At 41.5% G+C, this 15,254-nt stretch overlaps 1 protein-coding gene across 1 annotated transcript; it reads right to left on the minus strand.

Annotated features, from left to right (window-relative positions):
* Positions 1-3,458: 3,458 nt before the first annotated feature.
* Positions 3,459-13,962, minus strand: ppp1r21 (protein phosphatase 1, regulatory subunit 21). Its single transcript, XM_030771337.1, has 22 exons — positions 13,881-13,962; positions 12,809-12,877; positions 12,437-12,583; positions 11,926-12,027; positions 11,615-11,779; positions 11,337-11,395; positions 11,091-11,185; positions 10,831-10,883; positions 10,575-10,724; positions 10,284-10,385; positions 10,080-10,168; positions 9,707-9,843; positions 9,474-9,566; positions 8,693-8,820; positions 8,318-8,470; positions 7,990-8,082; positions 7,472-7,735; positions 6,982-7,017; positions 6,579-6,695; positions 4,837-4,935; positions 4,568-4,696; positions 3,459-3,917 (listed from the first exon to the last, which is right to left on the minus strand). Exons 1-22 carry the CDS (start codon positions 13,932-13,934, stop codon positions 3,888-3,890), a joined length of 2,364 nt encoding a protein of 787 aa, XP_030627197.1. The 5' UTR covers positions 13,935-13,962; the 3' UTR covers positions 3,459-3,887.
* Between the last annotated feature and the right edge of the window lie 1,292 nt (positions 13,963-15,254).

The following is a 15,254-nucleotide window of genomic DNA, read 5'->3' on the forward strand; positions in this document are numbered from 1 at the left end:
CTCCCTGTAAATACAGCGTATGGGAAGGCCGAAGCAAAACAACTGTCGGTAAGCAGAGGAATGAGACCAGCCTACATAGCATCGAACTGCTCTCTAAACAGTGATGACGACACTACTTTGCCAAACATCGTGTAATGCCAATGACTGTGGTCTTTAGTGATAGGAGTACGACTTCAATGTTGATTAAAGAACCTCTGTTATTCTGTGAAAGCAGAAATTCAGAAATTTGTCTGTGCTATAATACGTTCAACTTTTGTGGGAAAAACGGAAAGGTGCGATCATAATTCTGATTATTTTTATGGTCGTGCCAAACCAAACCATTACCCAAGTTTTTCTCGTAAATCAGTGTTTTCTTTTGTACAAGTGTGAAATTAATTTCAGTTCATATCAAAGCATTAGTCCACATAGTTGGCCAGCCATTATAGATCTGCTTTGAGACTAAATTGGAACGGGGTTTTTTTTTGTTTGTTTTTTTTTTACTGATGTTATAAATCAAAACACTATTTCCAGATTCCAAGAGAGACAACACCAAGTGATCGCGTCAGTGGACTTGACTCGTTTTTACATGTTGGCATCAACTACAGCCACAGAGAAATACTGACAATATAACGTTTAAGCAATAAATTATTCCAAGAAATAAAGAATGTATTGAGTCTACATCTCTGATATAGAAACATACAGAAATTCTAACAGCAAGAGGCAATTATTTGTGGGCTGCGGCCACAATAAAGGCGGAGCAGACAGCGGAGGGCCACAAGACAGAATTCTCAAGAGAGACACGCCACCCGGAGTTAAATAAGCAGTCATTTTCAGACTTGAGGCTAAGACGCTCCCATTCTCTTCAAAGCATTTGTGATATGTGCAAACATAGTTAACAACAGAAAAAATCAATCAACTAATGTGCAGCCCCATCAAATTGAGGAATATGGCTGACATAGTGTCTGGCTGGAGGGCTGTGGCTGTGTGTGTGTGTGTGTATGTGTGTGGTGGGGGAGGCATAATTAAGCATGAGTAAAACTGCTACAGCCAGTGCCCTGTTGAGCTACGTTAACATGTACAAGAGTTCTTCCTGAGTATGTTTATTTAAAAGAGCATAACTGGTTACAACTCTGGCCCCTAAGCACAGCAACATAAACAGCACTAATAAAATACTAAACTGTGTACAATAGTTTGACAGATTTTTTCAAACTAGAGATTGTTTTACAGAAGAGAACCTGTTGGAATAGGATGGTTTCTTGGTCAGGAACTGCACATACACATTGCAAGAATTAGCACTAAGCAGTAGGAGACTTATATATATACATAAAAAAAATTTTTTTAGCCGTTTAAAAGTTAAAGAAATCCACCTACAATCCAAAGGTTTTGTTAAAGATTAAAGTATGGAACTGCAGCCTAACATTAGCTTTGCGCAAAGCCATAACATTAGTTTAACGATTAATTGACGTCTTGAAAGATGTCATCAATCTACAGCACTGACTGACTGGGCAAGGAGGGGTGCGTGTGCTGTGGAAGGGGGGGTTATAATCAGAAACTGAAACTCCACACTTTTCCCACACTGAGGGGAGGGGGTGTATCCAATCCACTGCACAACAAACACTATGAGGTTGTATAGTCCCTTGGGAACATGCCCAAAGCAAACACAAAAACAAACACAGAAGTGCTTTAGGGTCTGCCGGCCTGAAGCAGCTCTGGGAAGGGACAAACTGTATGCCATCAGCGTCACAATTCATTCCGTTTTCCTCTGAATAAGTTCTGGGCCAGCTGGTCCGAGAGGCCAGAAAGGGGAATCAGACTATTCACCACTTTGTACGTGTGTGCATGTGTGAGAGGGAACAAGAGAGAGAAAATCAAACAAGTTTATCACACAAAGCTGGTTCTCTTTCACCTCTCTTCTGCATTATGTTTTAAATTCTGTCTCCTTATTCAGCTGCCACATCAAACTAATCACAAAATAACATCCAGCACATGAAGCAAAATAACAGCAGCTTTCATCTGAATATTCTTCTGTACCAGAGGGTATTTGACAATTTACAAACCTGAAGTCATTCTATTTACAGCTTGAAATGTCCATATGAACAAACATAATACAACACCATGTTGTACTGATAGGGTATGTCTTTATTTTGATCAACAAGTGTATTAATTTCAGCTTGACTAGGTAGATCATTTTGGAATAGGCAGTTAAAAGGCGTGTTGGCAAACTCTTCTTAGATCCTCTCCAAAGGTGCACATGTGGGAGGTTTACCCAGACTGAAATAAGTCAGGAGAAGTGATTTAAATTGAAATAATTACTTGTAAACTCATACACAAGCCAACTCTGAGGCTCTCTGTAAACCTTCACGTGAGATTTTGTTTTCTTGTGGGTGTTGATGAATCTGCCAACACGCCAGGACTCAACACTGCAAAAAATACAGTCACAGTTAAATTCATAAGTTATATTTTTCAATAAATGAACTTCAAAAGGCCCGGTTTGCATCATTAGTAATCTCTCCCAATATATCTTTTCCCTATGTTGTTCAGTTACTCCATTAGGAGTTCAAGTTTCCTCTCTTCGAATCAATCACTTCATCAGTGGAATTACACATTTCAAAGCCAGACAGAGCCTTTGGATAAAATGCCTATATAGTATAAGTTTTTTTTTCTCCTGAAGAAATAAAACAGACAGTACATCAATGTAAATTGAACATGATCTGCATTAAGTGAATATTCACATTTACCCTTTTTCCATCCATATGTGATTCCTGGTTCCGAAATTGTCTTGCTACATACAATTTCTCTCAGTGCACGTCCATTAACATTTGATAACAAATACAGAGCAAGATATGAAACTATCGTGTTTTTTTTTTTGTTTTTTTTACACTCTCTGCTACCTTCTCTGAGCGTCAGAAAACATGTTTTAATCAGTGCGACAGAAATACATAGACATGCTGGTCTGCTGCAGGGCACTAAAACATGTTTATGTGAAGCGTGCAGGTGTGAGTATGGGTGAGTGTGTGTGAGTTTGTGTGTATGAGTTTGTGCGTGTGTCTGTTTTGTTGTCTCTTACTCAATCACTCTTTGGGTTGAGACAGCCCTTCTGTCCTAAAATTTGAATTCTCAGACTGCTAGTGTAGAACACAAATGAAATTTAAAAAAAAAAAAAAAAAAAAAAAAACCTTTCACCATCCCACTCATAATCTGGCCACACGCAAATAATACACTATCAAAATAAAGCATTCATTCAATTCTCGCACATAATAAAAAACCTACAGGGTGGAGAACACACAATGTATTATACAGAGGCTCTTGTGACATAGTCCCACATAGTACCCTGTGTGGGCAGTCAATCGCACAATCTCAGAATCTCTCACTCTCTCCCTCACTCACTTGCACGCACGCACGCACGCATGCACGCGCACACACACACGCACACACACACGCACACACACACGCACATCTTTCTATCAGATACAAACACAACCATGCACACACTCATTCAAACACAAATGCTTACACACGCTTGCTCTCCAAACAATCAGTAAACCGACAGAGCCTAAAATGGCCAAGCTCTGAGAAGAAGAGAACCTCCGTGTGCTTCTGTGACCCTCTGCTGCTTCTCTGAGCCCTGCAAGTCAAGCAGCTGCTTCCTCCTAGTATCAGGAAGCATTCCACTGGTATAGTTTATATTTGTATGGAAATGTAGAAGGAAAAAAAAAAAAAAAAGAAAGAAATGGTTTTCTTAAGCGGAGAGTCGACGTCAGCCCCCGGCCCATCCCTCCGGTCTGTGAGAGGCTTTGGGAGAAATCTGAGGGGGCATTGTCTCTGGGGCGGATGGCAGGACAGCACTGAGAGGCCCCACCATTCTTCCCTCCACTTCCCCTGGTGCTGCACAGCAGTGTCCCCTGTGACTACCGGCCCTTGTTCTTTTTAGAGTTTCCCTGGAAGTGTTAAAAAAAAAGGAGACATGTTTACTTGCGTTGATATAGCAATCATACTCTACACTGCCCTTACTATGACCAACACAACATGTACAGAAGTTCACAACATACCATATGAATTACATAACTGAGTAAAATGACTGAGTATTACCACAGTTCTCTGGCCAGTGTGAAATTACAGCACTCACCTGGAAGCTTGTCACGTGCTTTATTTTTATAACAGGATGAGATGTGGAAAGAAAGTGGCCATAAACTACCAACACACACACACATTTTCATAATTTTGTGCCAGAGCAGGTTTCGGTACGGCAGCTGTCTTTATTTTATAACACCCCCAGAGGCGTAAGCAGGTGATTTTCCAATCAGACCCGAAAAAAACTACGATAACCACTTTTATCCGAACAGGAATCCAGCTGCAGAGATAAGGAAGTCAAATGGAAACCTAATTCGTCAGGACTTGGCGACTATAAACCGACACACAGACAAAAGGCATTACCTAATCCAAGATGGTCTTCATTAAGACATTTACAACCCCTATGAGCTCATTTCTTTCCTCTGTGTGAGTGTGTGTGTGTGCGCGCGTGGTGTGTGTGTGTCGGCCTATTTGAAACGTGTGAAACGAGGAGCAGTGTGGAGTCTGGCAGGCAGACCTTGTTGCCCAGTTTGAGAGTATCGATCTCCTCTCTCTGTTTACTTAGAGTCTCGTTCACGCTGCACAGGTGATCGCTCATCATGCTTAGCTGGTCCTCATAACTCCGCTTGGTGGTGGTCAGTTCATCCTACCATTAGAAAGAAAAAAAAGGAGCTATGTGTTATTCCTGACCTTTAATGGGAGTGAGGGAGAAAGAAATAGGCAAACGAGGAAAGGCAGACACACTAGCAGATGTTGTAATGTGAGGATATGGAGTTGTAACGTTACCTGCAGACGTGTGACGTTCTGATTGGCCTGTTTCAGCTCCTCGGCTATGGTCTCGCGGGATTTCTCTGCGATGGCCAGACGTTTGGCCAGAGCTCGACACTATGGGGAAACAGTTATACATGTACTTAATACCATTTTAATACAATCACCGTCGCAGACAACTTGCACAGCTAGCCAGTTTTTCTCCCTCAGAGAAAATCACAGCAACTTAAAAAACTGAGCCCAACATTCAGTCCAAAATAGAAGAACTACAGCTGCTAACACGGTCAAATTAGAGTCTATGGCTGACTTTCAAGCACACAACAAAAAGTCTACAATAAGGACCACTAAGTGCCAAGGGTCATTATTACTTATTTAAATGTAGACAGAAATAATATCACAGGGGGACTAGTTCCTCTTCCCAGTTACCGAGAGACTAAGAGACACCTGACGCCTCTTCTCATTGTACAGGGACACGTCACTGGTGAAAAATGTGAGTCTTAGTCATCCTGATACAGGATTTTATATAGTTTTGACTGTGGTCTGAACTTCCATGGCAACAACCTTAGCAAAAAAAACCCCCACACATTTGGTGCACAAATGCACAAAAAACACAAAGTGAAATTAAATTGAAATTGTAACATCAAAACACTGGAACTGATTCTATAAACAGTGCTAAGGTATTTATATGGCTGTGTAGTCCACAAAGCCACCGGTACACTTCCAGCTGTGACAGCAGCATGTGATAGGAACACTACAGAAAGAGGAGGAAAGAGGAAGAGAGAGAGAGAAAGAGAGAGAGAGAGATAGAGAGAGAGAGGGAGAGGAACGGAAAGAGGACAAAGAGTAGAAGGACAAGAGGCACAATGCACGTAAAAGTGGAAAGAAGGTGTCATTTTGTTCAGTTCTTCTTTGTTAGCCGTTTCCTTTCAAACATATCTGGCAAGGGGCAGGACAGTCAGTGTTCTCGGGCAGAAATAGTTTGCTAAAGACATCTTACTGACAGACAGATCTGAGAACAAGGCAATGTATATGTGAATCTTTTCAATATTTACTGTCTGTGACCCCACTTACCTGCATATTAATAAAAATTTTTATGAAACTTAGGTAATACTTTAATCTGATTCCACAGATGATGAGCATGTTTGACAGCATACCCAGCATCACAGAGCTGTCTGTGTGCATATCTGTGTTTAGAAAAGACACAGAACTGTCTGGAGGAGAAATCTCACAACACTGTTTGGGAGGAGTAGACCGTGTTAACGCATTTCACCATCACCTGTATTAGAACATCTTTGCAAAGACAAAGACCCAAAGAAACGAACTTCACAAAAGCAAAATGCGAAAAGAAAAGAACACCACATATTAATTCCACCGTCAGCTTTTGCTCTGTTTATGTTTGTTACGGCTGGCCTACTTCACCTGGGTGTGTCACGCAGCGGGAGGTTATGAAACAGTATCTGGGTCTCTAGATTACCTTACAAAATGGCCCTGTTTCCTCCAACAGTTGCTACTTAAATGAATGATCAAATAACAGAATTATAAAATGATCAGTTATATGTAAATGGGACAATAAGGAATATCTATGCAGAAACAAATAAATGTCTTAAATCGACTCTTTACCTGTGCTTTGTCAATAGTCACATTAGGCTGTGAATGTAAATATGGCTGCTGTGAAAATCACTCAGTCTTAACTGGACTTACAGGACACAATAAAGGGGGGAAAAAAAAAACCTGTTGGAGACAGTGCGCTTTGCGCTCACCTCAGCGTGGAAGTGGACGGCCTTGCTGTCAGACATCTGCAGCTGTGTGGTAAGCTCAGCTACCCGCGTCATATAGTGGGTTTTAATGAGCTGTTCTCTGGACTCCTCATCCCCCACCTAAACAACATACACAACGTAAGACCTAGTGTATCTGACAGAACTGTAACGAGGCCTTCCAACCACTGTGAGAGGATGAAGATTACTGGTTTGTACTTCAAACCCTAGAATTAGTGGGAAACACTATGGGAAGACCTTACGAGTTGTAGGTTTTGGAATAAAACATTTCAATACATTAAAGAAGATTGATTCAATCTATGCTCAACTTAAAGATATATGTAAAAAAAAATATTGAATTTAGCAGAGTGTGTCTGGTGTTTCACAGTCAGGCGTATTGAGAACTTACATCTTCACTGGAAGGTGTTGTGGTTAACATGCCGACCTGGTTGACAAAAACAAATGCCATATCTTAACAAAACAAGACTGTGAGATTGGGCATGCCATTGCACAGCAATTACATACTCTGCCAAGGATCTTTAAAAAAAAAAAAAAAAGACAGCAAAATCTGGGAGCAATTAAACCCATAAAAGTGAACAGAAAATTCAGGAAAATGATGTGATAACTACAGATGCCTCTCCAAACCATATGGATTTCATTTCACAGAGTTTTTACAGAATATGACTGATTTACATTGTCTGTCAATATCCAATCAAGTGAAAATGCTGCCTCCACACAGGAAGAGACTATTAACTGTGAGTCTATATACTTTATGGGGACTATGATAGCCCAAGAGCTATGTACAATTTAAAAATGAACATGCTCATAATTAAGAGTAACATTTATCTAAGCATATGTAATGCCTGGCTAGAAAACTGTGCTCCTTCCTGTTTACCCACCAGGCTGGTGCTCTGGGTGACCTCCTTGTTGGCCGTCTTCTCTTCTGTCTCAGAGTCCTGGTTCCCAGGGGAGCCAGGACTAGCCTGTACCGGGGCGGGGTTCAAACATGGGCTGTTACCTCCCAGGGCAGCAGACAGCTGAGCCTCTAGTTCAGCTATGCGCTGGTTCTCCTTCTCCAGCCGGACACGACCTAACTGGGCCTCCAGCAGCCAGTGTTCCTTCTCCTGCTCCAGACGCGCTATCTTCTCCTGACTCTGCTGGACCTGGAGAGCGGATGAGAGAAAAAAGAAAACTGTGCCTATGAAATCAGGTTAATGTGTGTATGGACTATGTGGTACCGTGATTAGCACCTTGTTATTGTGTATGTGGGTTTGTATTGAAGCTTCAGAGAGCAGAGGCATCACCGTTTTGGTTCGCTCCAAGTTTTCTGCATGTAGCTGACAAGAGTCTAAGAACAGAGCAGAGGAGCAGGAGAGCTGATACAGTAAAGAGAGATAGTGGGGTAACTTTGGGGTACCTGCTGGGTCAGGCCCTCTCTGCTCTCTGTGGAGCTGGTCAGGACGCGGCGGTTTGTCAGTGCTTCGTGGTAGGGAACGGACTCTGGTCGTGACTGACGCATGTGGAGAGGAAAATTACCGATTATAAAGTTGGCTTCCCAGGCGTGAGAAGCTATTTAGCTTTCTCTAAAGATTAATGCATCAATGTGTGAGAACAGATTTTGAGGATTTAAAAATGGCAGTAATTGAATTAGCCACTGACCAAACCTAAATTTGAGACAGTACAGTAGTGTTAAATGGTTAGCTGTGACTGACCAGGGCTACGGTGGCGTGAATAAAATTGCTGACCTTTCTGACGGCTTGCATGTAGGCAGAGGCCTGTTTCTTGTAACTGAGCATGCTCTCTGCCTGCAAGGGGTTAAGGGTCCCTGCGCCTCCTCTCGGACCGTAACCAGCTGATGACGCAAAGAAATCCAGGTTGTTGCTGAAGAATGTGGCAATCTGCAGAGACAGAAAAAAAATTACGCTTCTTTAAACATTCAGTATAGGGCTAAATGCACTAAACTTACCATAAGCCTATTAAATTACTGTTCTTTTTCTTTCTAAATCAAGTTGACGGTGTCGGTACTGTTTCTGAGAGCACAGACAGCTGATAAATAACTGATACTGATAAACAACTGACATTTGATACCCTCTGGCAGCAAACCTATTCTGTCTGTATACCTTGCCAGTGCTGTTGGTCAAAGAGCCCAAAGAGGAGAGTAAGCACTCGTTGGTGGTACGGAGCTTCTGAGTCACTGTGGGCAGCTCCTGCTCCAAACTGGCCTTCTGACTGTAATGTTTGGTTAGCTCTAATGACAGAGAGCAAAAGAGTGAGAAATAATATTTTACAAAAAAAAAAAAAAAAAAAGGAAGAAGTCTACATTTATCATCTAAAAATGTGCTCAAATAAATTCAGGTTCTTTGCTGAGGAATGAGACCATTCCCGCTGTAACTGAGAGACACACATTCTATGCCTGTCTGGAAATAAGAGAGATCATATGGTCCCTTAGGTAAATATAATAATAATAATAATAATAATAATAATAATAATAATAACAGTAACAACAACATTACCACTGCTGCTACTACTACTGCTACTACTCATAATAATAATAAATATTAAATAAGTCTGGTGCTTGTTTAAAAACCCAGTTTACAAAGTGCTTTATAGAAAAAAGCTCATTCAAATGGATTAAAAAAAAGAGAAATAAAATTCCTGAATAAAAGCGCATTCAGTATCTGTACAATAATGCCTCCATTTCTTATAACCAGTTCCATGACTTGCAGCCACAGAAGACCTCCAGACTTGGATTATGTATGATGTGTAACTGGGCAGGGGCACAAACACAAGCTACTGCCCAAACAGCTGCACTGCCTAGACAACTGGACACGAGTCTTTTGATTTCTGTTTGCTCTAATTCCTCTCTGTGCTGTACCACTGAGTGCAGAGTTGAATTCTCACCCTTAGTGGCATCATGTAGGCTGTGTAAACAGGCAGCAAGCTGCGTGAAAACAGCATTGGAGCTGCTCTGGGGCATAGCATCCTGTCGCACACCTGACAGACACACACACATACACATAACAGTATAACACATTACAAATGTCTATTTAAAAAAGTGTCAAATCCTAAGTAATGTGTGTTTAGTTTAGCTGATAGCTGTTACGGCTGTAAAGCAGGGAAGTGTTTGGACTGACTCGGTAAGGCGAGAAGACTGATGTAGCTCTGCAGTTTCTCAAATACAGCTGTCACTTTTCTCATGTCACTCTGTAGCTCATGGTTTTTAGACGTCAGGGCAGATGTGCAGAGAGGGGCATCACACTCCTCCTCTAAACTGCAGAGAAAGAGAGAGCGAGAGAAAGAGAAAGAGAAGAAGGAAACAAGGATCACCCACACACATTCTCTCGATACATATGAGTACATCACAGTTTCCACTCTTTCAAGCTCTTTTCTCTCACCTACACACACACACACACACACACAAATTCTCTTAAAACATTCACACACATTTTTTCTCTAACACTCTCTTCTCACTCTGAAACATTTACACACACACAGCTGTTCACAGACCTTTTAAGCTGGTAAGGGAGGATTTTCTGCAGGAAACTAGTGTAGGTGGAAAAGTATTTGGAAAAGTCCTGCAGTTTTCCTGCTGTCTCCTTCAAATACACAGACAATAACAGAGCAAGCATGAACCACACAACTTGCTAAAATAAAAATTTGTATATCCAAGAACATAAAAATTGAAGAAACTTCTGCAGAATGGGACTTTACCAAGACGGTGACTGTATCCTCAGTAATGCTTTGATGCAGTTGTGACAAGCCTTCCTCTAGGGGGCGCACATAAGCTGCGTTCTCATGTAGATACTGAGAGAACTGTGGAGAGAGCAGAAGCTTAAATCAGACAGACTCAGCGTGGACGTGTGTTAAAACAGCAAACTCCAATGCCACTGCAGACTTAAGATGCATGAGCAAACCAATCAATTCATATGCAATAACAGTTGATTAAAACACAGAGAATAATACGATAATGAGAACAAACTTCTGGTACCAGATAATGCCTACCTTTTGGTTGAGGGGAGAAATGTGTTCAATGGAAGAGTCCAGAGGATAGATGTGGATTCTTTGTTCTGTGTAGGAATGGAAATTGAGGAGAGCAGCCACGAGGTCCTGTGCAAAGCCCAATGCCTGTCCCGCCACGTCACGAGCCTTCAGCTAGACGCCATCCATGTCACAACATCATCATAAACACATTCAGCCCATAATCCTATTATAGTCCCACTGTCATTACAATTCAGTCTCAATGAGAGAACTCTCTTACCTGGTGTCTGCGGTTATGTGGAGGAACATTCAAACTGTTGTAGTCATTGAACCCTTCACAGAGGAGGAAAACATTGATATGCATGATTACCAAATGAGCTGACGTGGATATGTAAGGTATCTACAGAAAATGTAGAAACAAAACTGTGTGTGTACCAGTGATATTGGCACAAAGAACATTGGCTACAGGCAGATCAATAGAAGTCTATTGTCTTTTGTGTGTATTATAGAGCAGATCGGTGATATGTGAAACACACATACTGGTATCATTGAAGGGAACTTTTTCCTGAATGACACTGCTGCTCTGTTTCAGCTGGCTGTTTAACTCCGTCTGGTACTTCCTCAGTTGCTGCTGACTGCAAGAGAGAGAGAGAGAAAAAGAGACAGAGACAGAGAGAGAACATTTTTTTGTATTTTTCTCACTGCTTATTTTCGAGTGGGAGTTGATAAATGGTCAGAAAAAATGTGTTCTCAACGGGACACCGCCATGGAAGGCCGGGACCTTACCACTCTTCAGTTCGGATTCTGCACTCTTTGGCTTCCCTCTCGAGGGTCTGGGCCTTAATCTGCCAGGAAAAACACTCACCATTAAAATCAAATCAAATAGGCATGTTCCAGTCCCCTCAGGCTCTTACTCTCCACAGCCAACTACAGCTTCACCAGAGAGCACTTAAATGCTGCTTCCTTTAAAAGTTAGATTACACATTCACTCTTGTATGTCTGAAGTCCAGTCTCATTCTCCACTTTTTCGCCCCCAAATTTCTATCCCTCCCTCACATTCACACCTCGAGCCGGGCTTTGTCACTCTGCAGTTTCTCTATGGTGTCCATGTACTTGCTGGTGAGGCCGTCCACCACGGCATGGTGTTGCTCCGCCTCCTGCTCCAGCTGCTGCAGCCGCGCCCTAAGCTCCGCCTCCTGCCGCCTGTGCAATTCATCCGCCTCATAGAACTGACCGGAGAAAATGTAGGATCGTTTCCAATCAAAATGTACAGCACAATACACATACACAAAGAGAGAGAGAGACACACACACACACACATATAAACAATGTCACACACACCGTCTGCAGTCTGATCAAATTTACAACAACAGACCTGGATGTGCAGTCTTTCATTCTCCTCTATCTTTTTCTGCAGGTCCTCATCAAACACACTCTGTGTCTGCAGGTTGGGCTGGGAGGGGGAGTCTCCTTTACTCTGATAGAAACCAAAAGGCAACAAGCGTGAGTCAGTATTACTTGGAGAAAAAAATCTATTTACAACAACTTTCTGTCAAAATCAATCTGTTCTCCACATCCCAAGCTTCTGGTGCTTATAAACTTCCTATGGCTGCTTCGGTGATTCTGAAAAGCGTCTTCAGACTGTTTGACTGATTCAGGAAAACTGAAAAGTTTTTATTCACTGAAGCTCCACAGAGCACGCATTACAGATGTGATGGAACACTGTGCTCTGGATGACAGCACTCATTAATCTATAAAATCTGTGATCACACTGCACTGTTCAAAACAAGCCACAAAAGCATAAGGAGCCAAATGATATTTGTGTGACAGCAAAAACACGTCTGGGTCTGGCTGTGGTACGGTGCAGCCTTGGCACTGACCCTTACCTTGCCTTTCTTGTTCTTGGCTTCTGTGACCTGCAGCTCCTCCTGCAGCAGCTCCACTCTCTTGGCCAGCTGCTGGTTCCTAAAACTCAGACTGTCCATCTCCTGTTCCACTTTCCTCAGGCTCTGTTCTCTCTGCTTCAGCTCATCCTGTGGTAATCACACAAGCCAGCCAAAAAAAAGAGAGAAAGAAAGACAGAAAGACATGGCCAGACGATCAAACTGACAGGCAAACAGTTCTGTATGCATGTGCTCAGCCTGTCATCTAATTCTGAGCGGTGTCATTCAATGTGAAGGTGAACACAATACTGACAGAATACAATAAAAGACAGGTGATGCAGATAAACATATGGTGTTTTTAACAGGGCTGGATACCTTAAGTGAGGCAGAAGCGGCTTGTTCATCGACCACAGCTTTCTTCAAAACTTGATTCTGTGCACGTAACTATCAATTGAAAATACGACAAGAAGGTCTCAAACACAATGTATTAAACAAAAAGAAATGAAATATTTATAGCATGAATCTCACCGCAGTACATCTGGGAGGGCTGCATGTGTAACAGAGACCCAACACAAATCATCCACAGGCAACCTCAGGCCCTGCTAATCCTCAACTCCAGCCCAAAGCCCTTTGGGAGGAGTCAGGAAATGTGCACAGCGAGAGACTGTCTGTCAACCAGCAATTGTTCCGGAAATGCTTAAACCTCATGTAGTCAGCTGACTGTGAAAGCATACAGCATAGAGTCTGCAGACTAAGCATGTCCCACATGCTGTTTGGTTTATCTATTAACCATACGAAGTCATTCAGTAACTTAATATGGACTAGAGATTATATCAAAGATTAAAGTCTTTGAATATATATTTTGAATTTGAAATTTATTCCAATATAAGTCATTGACATTTCAGTTACTGCAATTTTTTTAGGGTGGGAGTGCTACTGATAATCTGTAGACAAATTCGACGACACTGCATGAGTTGTCTTACGTTTTGACTTCTCCACTGGCATGCTGTCTCGCTAGTCCTTTTTAACGTCCTTAAAATGTCTTTATGAATAATGTTATACGAGCTGGGGCCAAGAATTTGGATGAGAGGCCCAAAGACAAAAGACACATGTGTTGCAACGTTTCCTTCAGAAATCTCAGAACTTTTAAACTGCATCAGTGCTCCACTATCTTTTTCTTACCACGATACGAAGTGTAATTGTAAAGTTCAAAGTGATCTGATCCGAAAGCAGCATCACGTTTCTCAGTTAACCGTTAGTAAATGCCAAATGTCAGCTTAACACCGTCAATTCCAGTAAACGTGCCTACGTCCTGTGAATTTGTTGCTTTCTTGTTCGAAAGACCAGGATGCCTGATAGTCATTCACAAACTTGTTTGACTGCAAATCGAGTCAACCTGATGTCTGAATGATACAGATATCAGTTATTTAATATGCCAGTTACTTACCTTTGAGTACTCTTGAGCCAGCTTGGTGTATTTGGCTTGAAGATCTGCAGCCATATCTTCTCAGATACATAAAAACAAACGCGTAACTTTCCAAGCAAGAAAAATACAGCCGGCTAAATTTAGCAGACTAAGCTGACTTAGGATAGGTGAGGTTAGTATCTTCTGTTGGCTTCTCAACAGATGGCTTTGATAACTGTCAGCTTTCTTGCAAGTATATACAGACTGATCAACTAACTACTTAGATTTTGTGACATTTCTGAGTGGCGACAGGTTCGCGACCATACTCCTGGGTGGTAAAAATATGTTTTTGTCAAGGCAATAGTGGCTAAATGACAGCAAGCTAATTAGGTTATGCTAACAGATAGCTATTCTGTCAATCGCTGAAATGTCTCAGGTAGAAAATACGGATCTATTATCGACTGCAGCTAACGTTAGCCAACTGGCAAATATTCTCAAACTAGCTAGCTGTATATAATCAGACACAGCATAGCTGCCCTCGTTGTTTCAGTTCACGACAGCACGAGAAAAGATGTGACATGCATGTATTTTCCCTTTTGGCTGAACGCCTATCCAAAAATTGAAATTACATTAATGAGAATCCTTCGCAAACGTTAGCTAGTCAGTTTACGCGCAAGCAAGACGTTATTTGTTATTAGCTTTTTAAATTATTATTAGCTGTGCTAGTTGACTACTGTAACCGGTATCGGTTGCTTTCAAGTAGATTATCAATCTCATACATGGTTTAAACCACCAGGGTTAATATTTGTTAAATTTAATGAAGGTACGGGCTATAATCCAAAGATTTGTGCAGTTAATATTTCAGGTGAATCCTAGTCCGCCAAGTTAGCATTGTGAAGCTAAACATAGTCAGGATTCAGTCAAGTAGGCGATTAAAAAATAAAAGTCTCTAGTGAAAGCATTCAGAATGACTCCCGGTTTGTTAGACCTAAAGAACCAGTAGGGGGCAGTTCAGCTGTGTTGTTTTATTACACGTACTGGAACATGTTTAAGTGTTTACATATTACACTAAGCTTGTGATTTAGCCAACCATGTCTGGCTTCTTAGTGTGAGGAGAAGCTAATCAATACTGCAATGCACATCATTTCACAGACAGCAGTATACATGGTATGGCTTTAGTTTGTATTTGTGATATATTGCCAATGCTACTGGGACTGTAGCCATTCTTACTTCATAAGCCTCAAGGAATGCAAAAATTATTCCCACATTTTGCTCATTTTAGTATGTCACTATCTAAAATAGCCTACAAACTGTAATGAGATAAAGAAATTGCATGAGATGTATATTGCAGAAAGTTGAACATGTAAAAATTTGTTATTTTTGTTGTCAGAACAGCTTTACCGATTGCTTAGGAAT

This window comes from Chanos chanos, chromosome 4 (assembly GCF_902362185.1).
Source record: "Chanos chanos chromosome 4, fChaCha1.1, whole genome shotgun sequence".
In the NCBI taxonomy this organism is placed as follows: domain Eukaryota; kingdom Metazoa; phylum Chordata; class Actinopteri; order Gonorynchiformes; family Chanidae; genus Chanos; species Chanos chanos.

Bases quoted from the DNA above. Each gene is read 5' to 3' on its own strand.
- ppp1r21 (XM_030771337.1), bottom strand. From the start codon at position 13,934: ATGGCTGCAGATCTTCAAGCCAAATACACCAAGCTGGCTCAAGAGTAC. The intron at 12,584-12,808 runs GTATCCAGCCCT...TGATTACCACAG, and splicing joins CCGCTTCTGCCTCACTTAAG to GATGAGCTGAAGCAGAGAGA. The intron at 10,884-11,090 runs GTATGTGTGTTT...TCCTCTGTGAAG, and splicing joins AGTTCCCTTCAATGATACCA to GGTTCAATGACTACAACAGT.